General features: G+C 41.7%; 1 protein-coding gene across 2 annotated transcripts in view; it reads right to left on the bottom strand.

Annotated features, from left to right (window-relative positions):
- Positions 1-19,623, bottom strand: part of UVRAG (UV radiation resistance associated) — a 162,029-nt gene that overhangs the window by 81,253 nt on the left and 61,153 nt on the right. For both annotated transcript variants that reach the window (XM_040340027.1, XM_040340026.1), the window contains exon 6: positions 19,017-19,102. In XM_040340027.1, the coding sequence (XP_040195961.1) occupies positions 19,017-19,102 (86 nt within the window). The remainder of the gene's footprint in view (positions 1-19,016; positions 19,103-19,623) is intronic.

Consider the following 19,623-nt stretch of genomic DNA (forward strand, 5'->3'; position numbering starts at 1 on the left):
TCTAGAGAATAAAATGGCGATTTTTGCAATATTTTATGTCACACGGTATTTGTGCGGCGGTGTTTTAAACACAACTTTTTGGGGAAAATTTACTTTCATGAATTAAAAAAAAAATGAAAAAAGTAAAATTCGCCCAATTTTTTTGCATAATGTGAAAGATGATGTTACGCCGAGTAAATAGATACCAAGCATGACACGCTTTATAATTGCACGCACTCGTGGAATTGCGACAAACTACGGTACCTAAAAATCTCCATAGGCGACGCTTTAAAGTTTTTTTACGGTTACCAGGTTAGAGTTACAGAGGAGGTCTAGTGATAGAATTATTGCTCTCGCTCTGACGATTGCGGCGATACCTCACATGTGTGATTTAAACACCGTTTTCATATGCGGACGCGACTTCCGTATGCGTTTTCTTTGTTGCGCAAGCTCGCGGGGAGGGGGCGCTTTAACATTTTTTTTTTTTTTATAATATTAAATTGTGCTTTTTTTTTTTTTTTTTTTACATTTTGATCACTTTTATTGCTGTCACAAGGAATGTAAACATCCCTTGTGACAGTAATAGGTGGTGACAGGTACTCTTTATGGAGGGATCGGGAGTCTAAAAGACCCCTAAGCCCTCCTTTGCACTTCAAAGTATTCAGATCGCCGAAAACGGCGATTCTAAATACTGTGTACTTTTTTAAATCCGGCGCAATTGGCAGCCGAGAAACCCGGAAGCGACGTCATGACGTCGCTTCCGTGTTTTCAATGCGGAGACTGAATCAAAGCCGTTTACGGCTTAGTGTCAGTCTCCGCCTGGACACAGAAGGCGGCGGATTGAGGATCGGGTCTCCCGGTGGACGGGAGGCCCGGTCAGAGCGGCGGGAGGGAAGGGGGGGGATGCCGCATCGGTTATGTTTGGATAGCCGATCGCCGGCTCTAAACAACGGTACCGGGATGATGCCTGCGGCTGCAGGCATCATCCTGGTATAACCCCCGAAAGCCGAGGACGCATATATGCGTTCCGTCGGCGTGAAAGGGTTATTGGCGTTTTGGCTTTTTTTTTTTTTTTTAAAGCCCATAAACTGTGTTAGCCTATGTGCCCATGTACACCTGGGCGTTTTTTAGTGTTAATGAGCTTTGGAGTTTATTGGCTTTTTTCTGAACGCCCGAAATTTGCGTTCAAAGTGACGTTTTTTGGAGGGGAAAAAACGGTCAATACCGCAAAACGCAGAAAAACGCTTAAAAATGCTCAAAAACGACCGGTGCCAGCAATTTTAGCGTTTTTTAATCCATTGGAAAAAAAAAAAGAAAGCTACACTGAAAAACGCTGATTAAAGCCATTGCAAAAACGCTAAAAAACGTTGGAAGGCTCCCTGCAAAGCTACTGCCGTTATTTTATAGCTTTTATCAGCTTCAGTGTGCATGGAGCCTTAAAAGTCTCTAAACTTTTGGTACAATTAACATAAATATTGAGCACAGCCTAGCACAGGAAAGTAGGAACAGTAAAACCTCCGATACGGTCTTCATACATGACAAGTCAAAACATATGGTTCCAGCAGCTCCAGTCAACCATATCAGATTGCAATGAACCATCAAGAAACTGCTTGCTGAATGGAGGGAATCTCTTCCGAGGTCCAGGGGCTTAGAGGAAAGATCTCAGGGTATTAATAATGATTGCCTCAGTGACAGGCATTCAATCAGGAAGGAACGCTGCAAATCTTCCCGTGCTCAGGAAAACGTCAGTTCCCAGTTGAAGAGGCTCGCCTGCGGCAGCTATGCTTAAATGGCGGCGGAAACGGCTTCACTCATGCAGACGCAACACGTAGAGGTTCCTGTTCTGCTAAACGTGTGAGACGGAGGGATGTTATTGCAGGGAGTGCGGTGAAAAAAAAAACCCCACACTATGTGCTTAAGAATAACAATTAATATGCAGTAATGTGTGGCTGGAACAACATTCTAAAAACGCATTCCCCTCGTTTCATGATGAGGCTATGGGGGGAAACAAAGTCCACCGGGAGGGGAGAGCTTGGGCAGGTTTCAATGATCTTGGTTAGAAAAAAAAAAGGCAAGGGAATGTATACATAATTTTTTTTTTCTACAGAAGGCAATCAAAGCAGAAGTTCAGGTTTGCGTACCATTAACACACACTAAAGACCAGTGAGATTATATATATATATATATATATATATATATATATATATATATATATATATATATATATATATATATATATATATATATATATATATATATATATACACACATACATATACATATACATATACATACACATACACACACAAATGTTTTATATATACATCGGCGTATACCGCGCACTTTAGGGGGAAATCACAGGTGCACGCTATACGCCGATAGCATACCTCGGAGGCATTATCCCGGTACCGTTGTTTAGAGTGGGTGATTGGCTATCCAGACATAACAACCGATGCGGCTAAAAGCCGCATCGGTTGTTATGCCGGAGGGGACATCCCCCCCCGCCGCCTCTCTGACCGGGCCTCCCGTCCCACCGGGAGACCCGATCCTCCATCATCCAAAAAAAAAATGTAAAGTGCTCCCCTTTGCCGCGAGCTTGCGCAACATAGAAATCACATACAGAAGTTGCGCCCGCATATGAAAACGGTGTTCAAATCACACGTGAGGTATCGCTGCGATCGTCAGAGTGAGAGAAATAATTCTAGCAATAGACCTCCTCTAACTCTAACCTGGTAACCGTAAAAAAAAAAAAAAAAAGTTTAAAGTGTCGCCTATGGAGATTTTTAGTTACCGTAGTATGTCGCCATTCCACGAGTGCGTGCAATTATAAAGCGTGACATGCTTGGTATCTATTTACTCAGCGTAACATCATCTTTCACATTATGTAAAAAAATTGGGCTAACTTTACTTTCTTTTATTCATGAAAGTAAATTTTTCCCAAAAAGTTGCGTTTGGAATACCGCCGCACAAATACTGTGAGACATAAAATATTGCAACAATGCAACAGTGGGAGGGGGGAGAGGGAGAGAGAGGGGGGAGAGGGAGAGAGAAGAGGGAGAGGGAGAGACACACACGCATATCATAAGCCTAGGCTAATGACCAGACAAACAGGAAGTGGGCTGTATAACAAGTTAAGAGGCAGAAAAAAAAAATTACTATCCAAAGTTAAAACAACAAGGGCAGAAGATTTAATAGATGGAAAGTTGGAAAATAATGAAGGTCCGCTTTAATAAAAAAAAAAAAAAGGGAGGAGAACAGATATGGTTTAAAGTTCAGAGAAAAAAAAAAGTGTGTGTGTGTATATATATATATAAAAAATATACAGTACAGACCACAAGTTTGGACACACCTTCTCAATCAAAGAGTTTTCTTTATTTTCATGACTATGAAAATTGTAGAATCACACTGAAGGCATCAAAACTATGAAGTAACACATGTGGAATTATACATAACACAAAAGTGTGAAACAACTGAAAATATATTTCATATTCTCGGTTCTTCCACCTTTTGCAGCAGACACATCTCTAGAACTGGTAAGAGGAGACTGTGTGAATCCGGCCTTCATGGTAGAATATCTGCTAGGAAACCACTGCTAAAGAAAGGCAACAAGCAGAAGAGACTTGTTTGGGATAAAGAACACAAGGGATGGACATTAGACCAGTGGAAATCTGTGCTTTGGTCTGACGAGTCCAAACTTGAGATCTTTGGTTCTAACCCCCGTGTCTTTGTGCAACGCAGAAAAGGTGAGCGGATGGACTCTACATGCCTGGTTCCCACCGTGAAGCATGGAGGAGGAGGTGTGATGGTGGGGGGGTGCTTTGCTGGTGACACTGTTGGGGATTTATTCAAAATTGAAGGCATACTGAACCAACATGGCTATCACAGCATCTTGCAGCGGCATGCTATTCCATCCGGTTTGCGTTTAGTTGGACCATCATTTATTTTTCAACAGGACAATGACCCCAAACACACCTCCAGGCTGTGTAAGGGCTATTTGACCAAGAAGGAGAGTGATGGGGTGCTGCGCCAGGTGACTACCTCTTGAAGCTCATCAAGAGAATGCCAAGAGTGTGCCAAGCAGTAATCAAAGCAAAAGGTGGCTACTTTGAAGAACCTAGAATATGAAATATATTTTCAGTTGTTTCACACTTTTTTGTTATGTATAATTCCACATGTGTTCATTCATAGTTTTGATGCCTTCAGTGTGAATCTACAATCTTCATAGTCATGAAAATAAAGAAAACTCTTTGAATGAGAAGGTGTGTCCAAACTTTTGGTCTGTACTCATGGGCATCCGCTCCATAGGGCAAGGGGGGCAATTGACCCCCCTGGAAAACAGAGAAGGTGTTGAAGAGTTTTGCGGCCACGGGCTGTCCCGGGTTGGATGTCACACAGGCACAGCGAGCAGAGTGAAGCAGCCCCCCTCCAGTGTTTATGTGTACACAGGGGGGGGGGGGACCTGCTGTGCCTGTGCTGCGCTGATGGCGGATCTGAGGTACTGAATGGAATGGGGGAGGGGGGTCTGTGCTGAATGGGGGGGTATGTGCTTAAAGGGGGTCCATCTGTGCAGAAGGGGGGACTGTGCTGAATGGAGGGGTCTGTGCTGAAGGTGGGGTCCATCTGTGCTGAAGGGGGTTCTGTACATTCTCTAGGCTATATTATATGGGCATGGAGTGAAGCTGAATTATCTCAAAAGCTATTTCACACTGCCAGCTGGCCACCATATCGGTAAAGTGGCGCTTTACCAGCGTTTTAGCTGCGCTATTCGGCCGCTAGCAGGGCGCTGTTAACCCCTGCTAGCGTTTGAAGAAAGGGTTAAATGCGACTATGTATCGCCGCTGCCAAAGCACCCCTCTCTGAAAAATTTCAGCGGGCGCCCATGTCTGTACTGTGTTATATAATATATTACACACACACACACACACACTAATTGTATATATATATATATATATATATATATATATATATATATATATATATATACACACACACACACACACACACACACACACACACACAGTTGTATTCAAAATTATTCAACCCCCACTGAAATTGATTGTTTTGGCCAGTTTGACATTGATTTTGATCATCCTGTCATCCTGCTTACAATTAAATCAAAGAGGCACGTGTAGGTCAGACAAATATAACATAACATTTATAATGAAATAACCACAAATGTCTTTTCTGTGCTCACATCATTATCAGTTTTATTCAACCCCCAAGTGACATTCAATCTTAGTACTTAGTACAACATCCTTTTACAGTTATAACAGCTTTTAAACGTGAAGCATAGCTTGACACAAGTGTCTTGCAGCGATCTACGGGTATCTTCGCCCATTCGTCATGGGCAAAAGCCTCCAGTTCAGTCACATTCTTAGGCTTGCGCACTGCAACTGCTTTCTTTAAGTCCCACCAGAGGTTCTCAATCGGATTTAAGTCTGGTGACTGCGATGGCCACTCCAAAATGTTCCAGCCTTTAATCTGCAACCATGCTCTAGTGGACTTGGAGGTATGCTTGGGATCATTGTCCTGTTGAAAGGTCCAACGTCTCCCAAGCCTCAGGTTTGTGACGGACTGCATCACATTGTCATCCAATATCTCCTGGTACTGAAGAGAATTCATGGTACCTTGCACACGCTGAAGCTTCCCTGTACCTGCAGAAGCAAAACGGCCCCAAAGCATGATTGACCCCCCGCCATGCTTCACAGTAGGCAAGGTGTTCTTTTCATCATAGGCCTTGTTCTTCCTCCTCCAAACATAGCGTTGATCCATGGGCCCAAACACTTCTAATTTTGTTTCATCAGTCCACAGAACACAATCCCAAAACTTCTGTGGTTTGTCCACATGACTTTTGGCATACTGCAGTCGACTCTTCTTATTCTTTGGAGACAGCAAGGGGGTGTGCCTGGTAGTTCTGGCATGGAGGCCTTCATTACGCAGTGTGCGCCGTATTGTCTGAGCAGAAACTTCAGTACCCACATCTGACAAATCTTTTCTCAGTTCCTCAGCAGTCACAAGGGGACTTTTCTCCACTCTACGCTTCAGGTAGCGCTCAGCAGTCGAAGTCAGCATCTTCTTTCTGCCACGACCAGGTAGCGTTTCAACAGTGCCCTTTGCCTTGAATTTGCGAATGATGCTTCCTATGGTGTCTCTTGGTATGTTTAACATCTTTGCAATCTTCTTATAGCCATTGCCCTTCCCGTAAAGAGTAATCACCTCTTCTCTTGTCTTCCCGGACCATTCCCTTGACTTCACCATGTTTGTAACCACACCAGTAAATGTCTAGAAGGAGCTGTGTATCACAGTCATTTTAAAGCTGCCTGATTGGTGCTTATTAGGCTTCATTGCTGCTCCCTGACATCCACAGGTGTTTTCAATACCTGATTGAAAACACTTCAATGAACCTCTGTTCTTCAGAGTGGTAGTCTTTAAGGGGTTGAATAATTGTGTAAATGAAGAATTCACAAAATAAACATTTACTACTGTATTACAAAACCAATTGATGTCATTTTAGTTGCATATGGTTCTTTAAGAAGTCCTTGTAGGATTTCATTCTGAATACAATTACAAATGTACACTAAATTCCCTAAAACCCTTTACAGCATTGGGGGGTTGAATAATTTTGTACAAAACTGTACATATACACACACACACACACACATATATAAATATATATACACATATATAAATATATATACACATATATAAATAAATATATATACACATATATAAATAAATATATATACACATATATAAATAAATATATATACACATATATAAATAAATATATATACACATATATAAATAAATATATATACACATATATAAATAAATATATATACACATATATAAATATATATATATACACATATATAAATATATATATATATATACACATATATAAATATATATATATATATACACATATATAAATATATATATATATATACACATATATAAATATATATATATATATACACATATATAAATATATATATATATATACACATATATAAATATATATATATATATACACATATATAAATATATATATATATACACACATATATAAATATATATATATATACACATATATAAATATATATATATATACACATATATAAATATATATATATATACACATATATAAATATATATATATACACATATATAAATATATATATATACACATATATAAATATATATATATATATATACACATATATAAATATATATATATACACATATATAAATATATATATATACACATATATAAATATATATATATATACACATATATAAATATATATATATATACACATATATAAATATATATATATATACACATATATAAATATATATATATATACACATATATAAATATATATATATACACATATATAAATATATATATATACATATATAAATATATATATATACATATATAAATATATATATATACACATATATAAATATATATACACATATATACACATATATAAATATATATACACATATATAAATATATATACACATATACACATATATACACATATATACACATATATACACATATATACACATATATACACATATATAAATATATACACATATATAAATATATACACATATATAAATATATACACATATATAAATATATACACATATATAAATATATACACATATATAAATATATACACACATATATACACACATATATACACATATACACACATATATACACATATATACACATATATACACATATATAAATATATACACATATATAAATATATACACATATATAAATATATACACATATATAAATATATACACATATATAAATATATACACATATATAAATATATACACATATATAAATATATACACATATAAATATATACACATAAATAAAGAAAAAAAATCCCAGCAAGTGGGGTAGCCAAGCTGCAAAAGATGGATGCCAGAGGTAAGATTATAGCCACTCAGAAGTCTAGCTGTGACCCCCAAGTGACATAGTCTGGCGCGCACGCTTTAACGCACATCAAACTCACTAGATTTCATTCACATCGCAAGTGACGATGACTTAAATATGAAATATTTACAGTGAAATAGACTGCCCACTTCAAACAAGCAGTCCTTCCCTGTAATCTGCCATTGTCTCTAGACATGTAAAACATAAATAATGTCAAGGAAAAAAAGAAGAAAAAAAGAAAAGAAGTGAGCCAGAAATGAGATTTTTGGGTAACCGTCTACAAATTAGCGCATTAAGTGCTCTCTATTTATCTTTTACAATCCCTTTGAAGGAATGCGGAGAAAGCGATAAGATTGGCACTGGATTCCTAGCCTAAAGCTTTCTATACCGCCCCCTACTTAAAGTCTAAGTGTTTGGAGAGGCCGGGGATTTGTCTTGTCAAATGTATCAGGCAGGAGTTTAAATGTAATACAGATCGTGTTCTGAGTGACAGCCTGTATGAGGCGCTCTTAGGAGCCACTTAGAATACAAAATAAAAGAACAACAGGGGGGTCTGGATTATGCAGGGATTGCTCACTTACGGTAATGTGACCACGTTTTTGCCATTTTTCATAGGCTGATCTATTGTGTAGGGCTTTGCACTGGTGGAGGTAGGAAAAGGACATCCGTGTTCCTATCACAGGTTAGAGACCATAGCCAATCGATTCTCCAAAAGGTAAAGCTATAAATTTACAAGGGTAGGTCTGTCTTTCTAATGCCGTGATAAATGATCCGAGGCGCTTGTGTAATCTCTCAGATGACTGAGTGTGTGTATTTTCCCTTGTTTTCTTGGATATCTGGAATGTTACAACTGTACTATAGATTTGTGCAAACTGCTTCTTCCCGTGTTATCAGATACAACCACTGCAGACATGTTCAGCATATGACCCGAGACCTTTCAGCTGAGCGTTTAGTAGTACTGCACTGCCACCTTGTGGAGATATGTGCAAATCACAGCTATATTGGTAAAAACTGACAATTGCTTAGCCATTTCCATTGGACTGTATTGCAGTCATATTTATTACCCCTTCCCAGCATACAAATTTTGCTCCAGGATATGCTTAACCAACCTTGGCCTGGATTCAGAGAAAATTTACGCCGGCGTATCCATAGATACGCCGCGTAAATTCAAATCTGCGCCGGCGTATCTTCTTTATGTATTCAGAAAGCAAGATACGCCGACATTAGCCTAAGATACGACTGGCATAAGTCTCTTACGCCGTCGTATCTTAGGGTGCATTCTCACGCTGGCCGCTAGGTGGCACTCCCGTCGTTTTCAGCGTAGAGTATGCAAATTGCCTAGTTACGCCGATTCAGAAACGTACGTGCGCCCGGCGGTAGTTTTTTCACGTCATTTGCACAAGTCGTTTTCGTCGCAACGTTGCTCCTGCTATTAGGTGGCGCAGCCAAAGTTAAGTATGGACGTCGTTCCCGCTTTGAAATTTGAATCGTTTGCGTAAGTCGATCGCGAATAGGGCTGAACGTAATTTACGTTCACTTCGAAACCAATACGTCGTTGTGGTGTACTCGGGAGCAATGCACACTGGGATATGTACACGGACGGCGCATGTGCCGTTCTTACAAAACGTCAATCACGTCAGGTCATCATCAATTTACATAAAACACGCCCCCCCCTCCACATTTGAATTCCGCGCGCTTACGCCGGCCCCATTTACGCTACGCCGCCGCAACTTACGGAACAAGTGCTTTGTGAATACTGTAAGTTGCGTCTGCGTAGCGTAAATACAATACGCTGCCGTAACTTAAAGCGCAGCTACGTGAATCTACCCCCTTGTGTTTAGGGCTGCAACTAATGATTATTTTCATAATCGATTAGTTGACCGATTATTGTATCGATTAATCGGATAATAGCCTTAAAAAAAAAAAAATTGCCATTTAAAAAAAAATTTGGGCCAATTTGTTGTTGGGCAGATTACAAAACACAAATTGTGGCAAAAACACATTACATGCTTTTCTGCAGCTTCGCCATTGAAGTATATTGATCCAAAAAACAAAATAGCACCGTTTTGCGTTAAAAATTCCCCGCCCTTTCCAAATACGCAGCAGCTGAAAAAAAATCATGGATGTGAACGTGTCCCATAGGAAAACATGTAAAAAAATGTTTCTGCAAAAAACAGAGGTGTGACCCAGGCCTGAGGTGTTTAGTAACATAATGGGGGTTAAAAAATAAATAAAAATAAAATAAGTACAAAAAGAGCAAATAATCGCTACTGTAAGCGGTTAATTTTTATTACTGTGGGACAGTGAAAGTAATATTTACAGTAGCAATTTGCTTTTTTGTACTTTAAAGGGCTAATTTTTTTTTAACCCCATTATGTTACTGGCCGATTAATAGATTATGAAAATTGTAATCGATTCATTTCATAATCGATTAGTTGTTTCGGCCCTACTTGTGTTTGATTCCAAGTATCTGTATGCCTTTTTTTTTCTGCCAAAAGAAAGTATGTTTTCGGTTTTCTTAAAGCGGACCTTCAGTCATTTTTTTTTTCAACTTTCCATCTAATAAATCTCCTGCCCCGGTTGTTTTAACTTTGGATAGTAAAACATTTTTTTTTTCTGACAGTAAATCCCTTATACAGCCCACTCTTTGTTTCTTGTCTGGTCATTAGCCTAGTCTTAGGACATCATGCACAGCTCTCTCTCTCGTGAGAGTTTGCCAGGAAGGGAGGGGGGGGGGGGGATGTGTCATAAGAGGGCCAATGAAAGCTGCAGAGCTGGAGGTGTGCCTCTGTGTAAATCCAGGAAGTGAACAGGCAGCAGCTTCAGCTGCCCACAATTAAAACGGATGCAGCCAGACTCAGTGGAGGGAGATTTCTGTAACAAATTTGGCAAATACAGAATCACAGGGCCAGATTCACAGACGAGATACGCCGGAGTATCTACTGATACTCCGGCGTATTTTCAAATTTGCCGCGTCGTATCTTAATTTGTGATTCACAAACAAGATACGACGGCTTTTGGCTAAGATCCGGCAGGCGTACGGTTTCGTATGCCTTCGGATCTTAGGCTGCAATACTTCGGCCGCCGCTGGGTGGAGTTTGCGTTGTTTTCCTGCATCGGGTATGCAAATGACCTTTTACAGCGATCCACGACGGTTTTCGCGTTCGTTACGTCGTCGCTAGTAATTTTTTCCCGTTGCAAAGTTACGGCTGCTTTAACATGGCTTAAGATGAGCCATGTTAAAGTATGGCCGTCGTTCCCGGGTCGAATTTCAAAAAAATTTTGGCGTAAGACGTCCGTGAATACGGAAGTACGTTACGCACATCGCCGTTCAAAAAAATGACGTCACTTCACGCAAAGCACGGCGGGAATTTCAAAACGGAGCATGCGCAGTACGTCCGGCGCGGGAGCGCGCCTAATTTAAATGGTACACGCCCCATTTGAATTAGGCAGGCTTGCGCCGGACGTCTTTACGATACACCGCCGTAAGTTTACACGCAAGTGCTTGGTGAATCAGGCACTTGCGCTAAAAACTTGCGGCGGTGTAACGTAAACACGATACGTTACGCCGCCGGAGTTTTCTGTGAATCTGGCCCAAAGTATATAAAAAATACGCAAAGTGGTTGGAGGGAAGCTTCAGAATGGAAAAGATGTTTTTATTACAAATTATGTGAGCAGACTGCAGTTCCTCGTCAACCACTTGAGGTCCAGAAGATTTTACCCCCTTCATGACCATGCCATTTTTTTTCTTGCCATTTAGCACTGTTCCAGTTTAGTTCATAATCGTGCGGTCATGCAGTGCTGAACCCAAACAAAATGGCCCGGATTCACGTAGAAGCGTGTATCTTTGTGCGGGCGTAACGTATCCTATTTACGTTACGCCTCCGCAACTTTGACAGGCAAGTGCCGTATTCTCAAACCAAAGTTGCGGCGGCGTAGCGTAAATAGGCCGGCGTAAGCCCGCCTAATTCAAATGTGGAAGATGTGGGCGTGTGTTATGTAAATGTTATGTGACCCCACATAAATTATGCTTTTTACGAACGGCGCATGCGCCGTCCGTGGACATATCCCAGTGTGCATTGCTCCAAAGTACGCCGCAGGGACGTATTGGTTTCGACGTGAACGTAAATGACGTCCAGCCCCATTCACGGATGACTTGCGCAAACAACGTCAAATTTTCAAAATTCGACGCGGGAACGACGTCCATACTTAGCATTGGTACACCGCATGTACGCCTCATATAGCAGGGGTAACTTTACGCCGGGAAAAGCCCAACGTAAACGGCGTATCTGTACTGCGTCGGTCGGGCGTACGTTAGTGAATTTGCGTATCTAGCCGATTTACATATTTCTAGGCGTAAATCAGCGTACACGCCCCTAGCGGCCAGCGTAAATATGCAGTTAATATCCGACGGCGTAAGAGACTTACACTGTTCGTATCTTAGTGAAATTTTTGCGTATCTGATTCTTTGAATCAGGCGCCAAGATACGACAGCTCGGACTCAGAGTTACGACGGCGTATCTGGCGATACGCCGGCGTAACTCGTACGTGAATCCGGGCCAATGTATATAATTTTTTTTCAAATAGAGCTTTCTTTTGGCATTTGATCACCTCTGCGTCTTTAATAAAAATAAAATAAAAAAAAGACTGAAATTTTTTTAAATGTTTTTTTTTTTTTATACTACTTTCTGCTATAAAAACAAATCCAACAACAAATGTAGGAAATCCAATTGAGGCCAAAATGTGTTCTGCTAAATATTTGGTATAAAAAAAAAATCCCCAAAAGGTACATTGATTAGTTTGCATTAAAGTTAGTGTCTACAAACCATGGGATATATACTTTTTTTTTTTTTAATACTATGAACAGCAGAGATCAGCAACCGGGATTGCGATACTGCGGCGTGCAATACGACACTGGGAGGAATTGACTACCATTGACATCTCCAGTGATCAGTGCCAATTCTATATGCCGTCACTGTACTAATGACACTGGTTGCGAAGGGGTAAAGTGTGTGTAATGCGTGTAACGTGTATTATAGAGCTGCACAATCATTTAAAGGAAGAAAAAAAAAAAAAAAATCACAACCTCGATTCTAACCCTCCCACCCATAATCTTAATCCGTCATTTCCACGATTCTATGTAACAAGTGCAAAGCCGTTGTCTGCTCAGAGACGTCAAAATCTAACCAAAAAAACAGCAAATATTTATCAACATTGCTCAGCGCTGAGAGAACTAGATTACTAGAACTATAAACATTGTATCTTTTGGTTCTTTTAGATCCAAGGGGTGAACTTCAGTCTGGTAATGAGGTCAATTTAAAGCAAAAGCAGAACTTCAGCTTATCCGTCTGCTCCCCCCTTCCAGTTTCACATTTGGCACCTTTCAGGGGAGAGGAGGGAACAGGTACCCGTTTTTGACAGGTACTGTTTCCCCACTTCCGGGAGACGCCGCCGGACCAATTAGAAAGCACAGCGTGCTTTGCACATGCGCAGTAGGGAACTGGTTGTTAGATTCCCTTACCAGAAATGGCGGCGGCTGCACCCGACAGCCGGTCCCAAGGGCTCCCTGGATAGACAAGTGTCCATATATTAAAATTCAAGCGCTGCAGTATTTGTAGCTGCTGATCTAATTTTTCCATGGGTTGGCTGGACCTCTTTACCCACCTAAAGACTAAGGCCCGGATTCACGTAGAGCGGCGCATAGTTATGCCGGCGTAGCGTATCGAATATACGCTACGCTGACGTAGCGCAGGGCGGCGAGCAGTGTATTCACAAAGCACTTGCTCCCAACGCTGCGCCGGCGTAACGTAAATTCGTAGGCGTAAGCCGGCCTAATTCAAAGTAGGTGGAAATCCATTTAAATGAAGCGTAACCCCATGCAAATGGGCCAAACAAACGGCGCATGTGCCGTCCCGTGGACGCATCCCAGTGCGCATGCTCAGAATCACGTCAGTTCACCGTTTATAAAAGACGACTCTAGTTCATACACACACAATTTTTTATGGACTGTTCCTGTAAGATCATTTACACATTATGATTGCATAGATACGTTTTTTGGCATTCACACACAGATACCGGATCTCGCGCTGTCACGAGTGATCGCAGGTGCCCGGCAGGCGCACTTGCATCGGCTACAGGGAAGGGGTTAAGCAGCAGGGCAGCCACTCGGCACAGGACACGGAAGCTAGTGGTGTAGTAGTAGTAGCTGTGCACAGATATGGCACATAATGTACCGTATTTATCGGCGTATACCGCGCACTTTTTTGCCCTGAAAATCAGGGCAAAATCGTGGGTGCGCGATATATGCCGATACCCGTGCTGAGTTTGAACACTGCGCCGGCATATACCGAGCGCAGTACACTCGGGTATAATCGGGCAGGCTCAGCTCCTCTCGCGGTCACGTCCTGGACGCACAGGACGTGACCGCGAGAGGAGCCGAGCCTGCCCGACTATACCCGAGTGTACTGCGCTCAGTATATGCTGGCGCAGTGGTTCAAACTCAGCGCGGGAAGCGGGGATCGCACAGGGAGGACACCGCAGAAGGACGCCGGACCCGACGAGGAGGACACCACCGAAGCCGCAGACGGACCTGACGAGGCTGCCGATGGACGCCGCGCAAGACACCAAAACTCTAAGTACTAAAATGTTTTTTTTTTTACAGGAATGCGGGTCCACTTTAGGAGTGCGCGCTATACGCCGGAGCGCGCAATACCCTGATAAATACGGTACATACTTACATTGGTCCATACGTGAAAAAACGTCCATGCCTTTAATCCCTCGACCCTCACAGCAAGCAAGGTTAAAAAGGTCCAACAAGTTTAACCCATTCTAATTTTATTACTGTTGATCCAGAAGCCACCAGAGTACAATCCTCGGGAGGCAGCTGCCAGTGTAACCTCAGGGTAAGGGAAAGAAAATCTGTAGTGTCCATGGCAGACAGATTAGTTCCAAGGATTAGTCACTCCACAGATGAATCTACTAATTATAGCCAAGATGCCACATCTAATAAGAAAGGAATCCGGTCCATGATTACATTCACTTCTACCATTTGGGGATCCCCATCTCCTCTGCTGGAGAACTCCATGTGATCACTCGTACAATGAAGAGACAGTGCTGGGGAAAAAGTTCATTTTCTTTTACATACAACTTTCCCGGTATACAGAAAGCTCACTATGACCAGTCTGGGCTGAAAGCTGATTAACTTACCAGCTTGCAGACGGCATGTCAGCAGAAGGGCGATTTTGCATCCAAATACCACGCCACTAATGTTTGGCTGGTGGTACAGTTCTATTGACTTTAATGGGCGGGCTTGACAGGTGGTGCCACCTGTGAAATGCAACATACCTGGTAAGATTTACTGCGTCTGCCAAGCATTGTGACCCGTGTATAAACCCCTCCAGTTTCCTTGGTGGATTTTTGGTGGGCAGTTTGGGGGGAAAGTGGGGATAAAAATTCAAAATCAACATGTTTTTACCACCCGCTGCTCATATAAAACGAGGCCTAAAAAGGCGCTCACTCACGCAGCAACCTGAAGAAATTAAAGTGAATACAAATAAACCGCTCCATTCACACAATGGAGTTTATTTACTAAAACTGAAGTGTGCAAAATCTGGTGCAGCTGCGCATGGAAGCCAAACCGCTTCCAACTTCAGCATGTTCAATAAACCACTTTAGCACCAGAAGATTTAACCCCCCTTCACCAGGCCATTTTTTGCGATACAGTACTGCATTACTTTAACTGACAAATGCGCAGTCGTGCGACACTGTACACAAATAAAATTGATGTCCTTCCCCCCCCACAGAGTTTTATTTTGGTGGTATTTGATCTGTGTTTAAGATTTTTTGCACTAAAAACAAACAAAAAAAGCAACAATTTTGATTAAAAAAAAAAAAAAAAAAAAAAAAAAAAAACACAACACACACGTTTCACTTTCCGCTATAAAACATGTCCAATAAAAACGAAAAAAAAAAAAAAAAAAAAAAAGTCTCCAAAAATTAAAGCGGAGGTTAACCCTAAAAACCCTCTATATACCATTACATCCATTTTTTTTTCCGCTGTACATACCGTCTTATAGTTCTTTTCATCCGGCTCCGGGTTCTCAATCACGCAGGGAGTAGGCGTTCCTATGAAGAGGGGTAGATGATTGACGTGCGGGTAAGGCGTGTCACGCGTTCCAAAAATAGACGAACTAAGACTCGGCGCTATACGGCGCCTGCGCCTGCCGTGTAGAGCTGACTGCGCAGGCGCCGTATAATGCCAAGTCCCAGATTGTCTATTTTCGGAACACGTGACGCGCCCTACCCGCACGTCAATCATCTACGCATCTTAATAGGAACGCCTACTCCCCGGCGCGAGTGAGAACCCGGAAGCCGGGTGAAAAGAACTATAAGACGGTATGTTCAGCAAAAAAAAAAAAAAATACCAGCATACTGTACATGTCGGAAGTATGCTGGATGTAATGGTATATAATTGTTTTAGGGTGAACCTCCGCTTTAAGGCCAATATGTATTTTGCTACATATATTTTTGGCAAGTAAAAAAAACAAACACACACACACTAAGTGTATATTAATTGGTTTGCGCAAAAATTATAGCGACTACAAACTCTGGGATATTTATTTTATACTAGTAATTGCAGCGATCAGCGCTTTAATCGCAGGACTGCCATATTGCAGCAAATATTCGGACACTTTTTGGGGACCAGTGACGTGAATACAGTGATCAGTGCTAAAAAATATGCACGGTCACTGTACTAATGACACTGGCTGGAAAAGGGGTTAACATCAGGCGCAATCAAAAAGTTAACCGTGTGCCTAGTCAGTGTTTTACTATACTGTGTGAGGTGCTTTTACTAGGGGAAGAGATTAAATGCAGGGTTCGACAAAATCCGGGCGCCTGGTCGCAATTGCAACTAGAATTAGCAACCTGGCGCCCGGGGAAGCTCAGGCCTGCAGACGGGTGCACGGAGACACAGGATACCCCATTATCTGTCTCCGTGCGATCGTGGAGTGCTGCGCAGGCCGATAATTGAGGCGGCTTTGCGGCCTTCTGTAGGCCTAAGCTTCCTTCTGTAAACTGGCGCCATCTTGTGGTGGCCATTGGCATGACAAGTAAACCAGCAATTCTAATGGAGCTTCCCCGGTGTTTTCACTGCCATCTTCTTCCCTCTAATTAGAGACCCCAAACATTATATATATGTTTTATTCTAAACACCCTAGAGAATAAAATGGCGGTCGTTGCAATACTTTGTCACACCGTATTTGTGCAGCGGTCTTACAAGCGCACATTTTTGGGGAAAAAATACACTTTTTTTTCATTAAAAAAAAATAAGACAACAGTAAAGTCAGCCCAATTTTTTTTATATTGTGAAAGATAAATGTTACGCCGAGTAAATTGATACCCAACATGTCACGCTTCAAAATTGCATCCGCTCGTGGAATGGCGACAAACTTACCCTTTAAAATCTCTATAGGCGACGTTTAAAAAAAATCTACAGGTTGCATGTTTTGAGTTACAGAGGAGTTCTAGGGCTAGAATTATTGCTCTCGCTCTACCAATCGCAGCGATACCTCACATGTGTGGTTTGAATACCGTTTACATATGTAGGCGCTACTCATGCATGCTTTCACTTCTGCGCGTGAGCTCGGCAGGACGGGGCGCGTTTTCTTGCTCCCAACTTTAGCTGGCTGGCTCCTAGATTCCAAGCAAATTTGTCAAACCCTGGATTAAATGCATCACCTGCTTTGCAAGGACACACATTTGATCTTTTCCTTCCTGTCAGAACAACAATCTGCCTTGTTTACATTGGCAGACCGCTGTTCTGTCTCTCTGCGGGATGATCAGCGGGTGCTGGTGGACAGAGAGTTTGCAGTACCCGCTGATTGGCTCCAGCTGTGTGTAATCACCGCGGGCGTGCATGTGCGCCCTTCTACCAGGAAATCTCAGATCACGTATATATTCATGTGATTCGGTGCAGAGGTGTCGCCCTGTAAGCAGTAAAACTGTTATTTTGGCAGACCTCAAGTGATTAACCACTTAAGACCCGGACCCTTAGGCAGCTAAAGTACCCAGACAGTTTTGGCGTCCTTTTTTTCCCCACAAATAGAGCTTTCTTTTGGTGGTATTTGATCACCTCTGCGGTTTTTATTTTTTACGCTATAAACAAAAATAGAGCGACAATTTTGAAAAAAATGCAATATTTTTTACTTTTTGCTATAATAAACATCCCCCAAAAATTATACATTATATATATATATATATATATATATATATATACAGTAAGCGTTTATCGGTTGGTTTGCGCAAAATTTATAGCGTTTACAAAATAGGGGATAGTTTTATGGCATTTTTATTATTTATTTATTTTTTTACTACCAGCGGCGATTTTTTTCGTGACGGCGACATTATGGCGGACACTTCGGACAATTTTGACACATTTTTGGCACTATTGTCATTTTCACAGCAAAAAATGCATCGTTTACTGTGAAAATGACAATTGCAGTTTGGGAGTTAACCACAAGGGGGTGCTTAAGGGGTTATGTATGACCTCATCTGTGTTTTTAACTGTAGGGGGGTGTGGTTGTAGGTGTGACGTCATTGATTGTGATTCCCTATAAAAGGGAACACACGATTAATGACAGCGCCACAGTGAAGAACGGGGAAGCTGTGTTTACACACAGCTCTCCCCGTTCTTCAGCTCCGGGGACCGATCGCGGGACATCGGCGATCGGTCCCGCGGTCACGGAGCTTCGGGTCGCGGGCGCGCGACCCGCGGCTGGGCACTTAAAGAGGACGTACCTGTACGTGCTTGTGCCCAGCCGTGCCATTCTGCCGGTCCTTAAGTGATTAAGCCTTGATTGGTTTCTATGCAGAGCGGCACCAATTTTAGTAAAATCGCCTTCAAGGACTTCCAGATGCTTCTTTTTACTTGCCTGAGCCCTCACCATCTTCTGGAGCCATTATCCTCTGTCGGGATTATTGAATATACCTTTCTTTCAGAAAGCACCACAATCAAGCAAGCATCACAACACTACACACCTACAGATTTTGAGAGAGCCCATACCTGAGCAGGGAGAACACTCCATAGGAGTTGCGCACGGCATTCTGCTCCACCTGAAGATGGCTATTCCTGCGGGATTCGGTACTACTCTGCAAAAGAAAGAAATAGTAACTGGGTCAGCTGACTAAAATGAGCTCACTATATAAAAAGAGAACTTGCCTGCCCGTGTGCATAAAAAGTCATTTTACAAAGGAAGTCTCTAGGAGCGAACCTCAGGGGCGGCCCCTCAGCACTCCATGAAGTAATGGACATGCTTAAAAATGTAAAATCTACTTCTAGCACAGAGGAGCAAAAACTGAAAGATAAGCCTGACCTTTGCAAGTACCTTTCTCTGGTAATTTTTCTAGATGGATGGCATGGAGAGGCGACAGGTTCTCCTTCACCACTTCAATACCGGGAAATTTTACCCCCTTCCTGCCCAGACCAACTGTTGCGCTTTGAATGACAATTTTGCGGTCATGCAACACTGTACCCAAACAAAACTTATTTTGCTCACACAACTAGAGCTTTCTTTTGGTGGTATTTAATCACCACTGTAGTGGAGAAGGATCTGGGGGTTTTAGTTGATCATAAGCTCAATAATGGCTTGCAATGCCAAGCTGCGGTCTCC

The sequence above is a fragment of the Rana temporaria genome, chromosome 2, assembly GCF_905171775.1.
Source record: "Rana temporaria chromosome 2, aRanTem1.1, whole genome shotgun sequence".
NCBI lineage: Eukaryota > Metazoa > Chordata > Amphibia > Anura > Ranidae > Rana > Rana temporaria.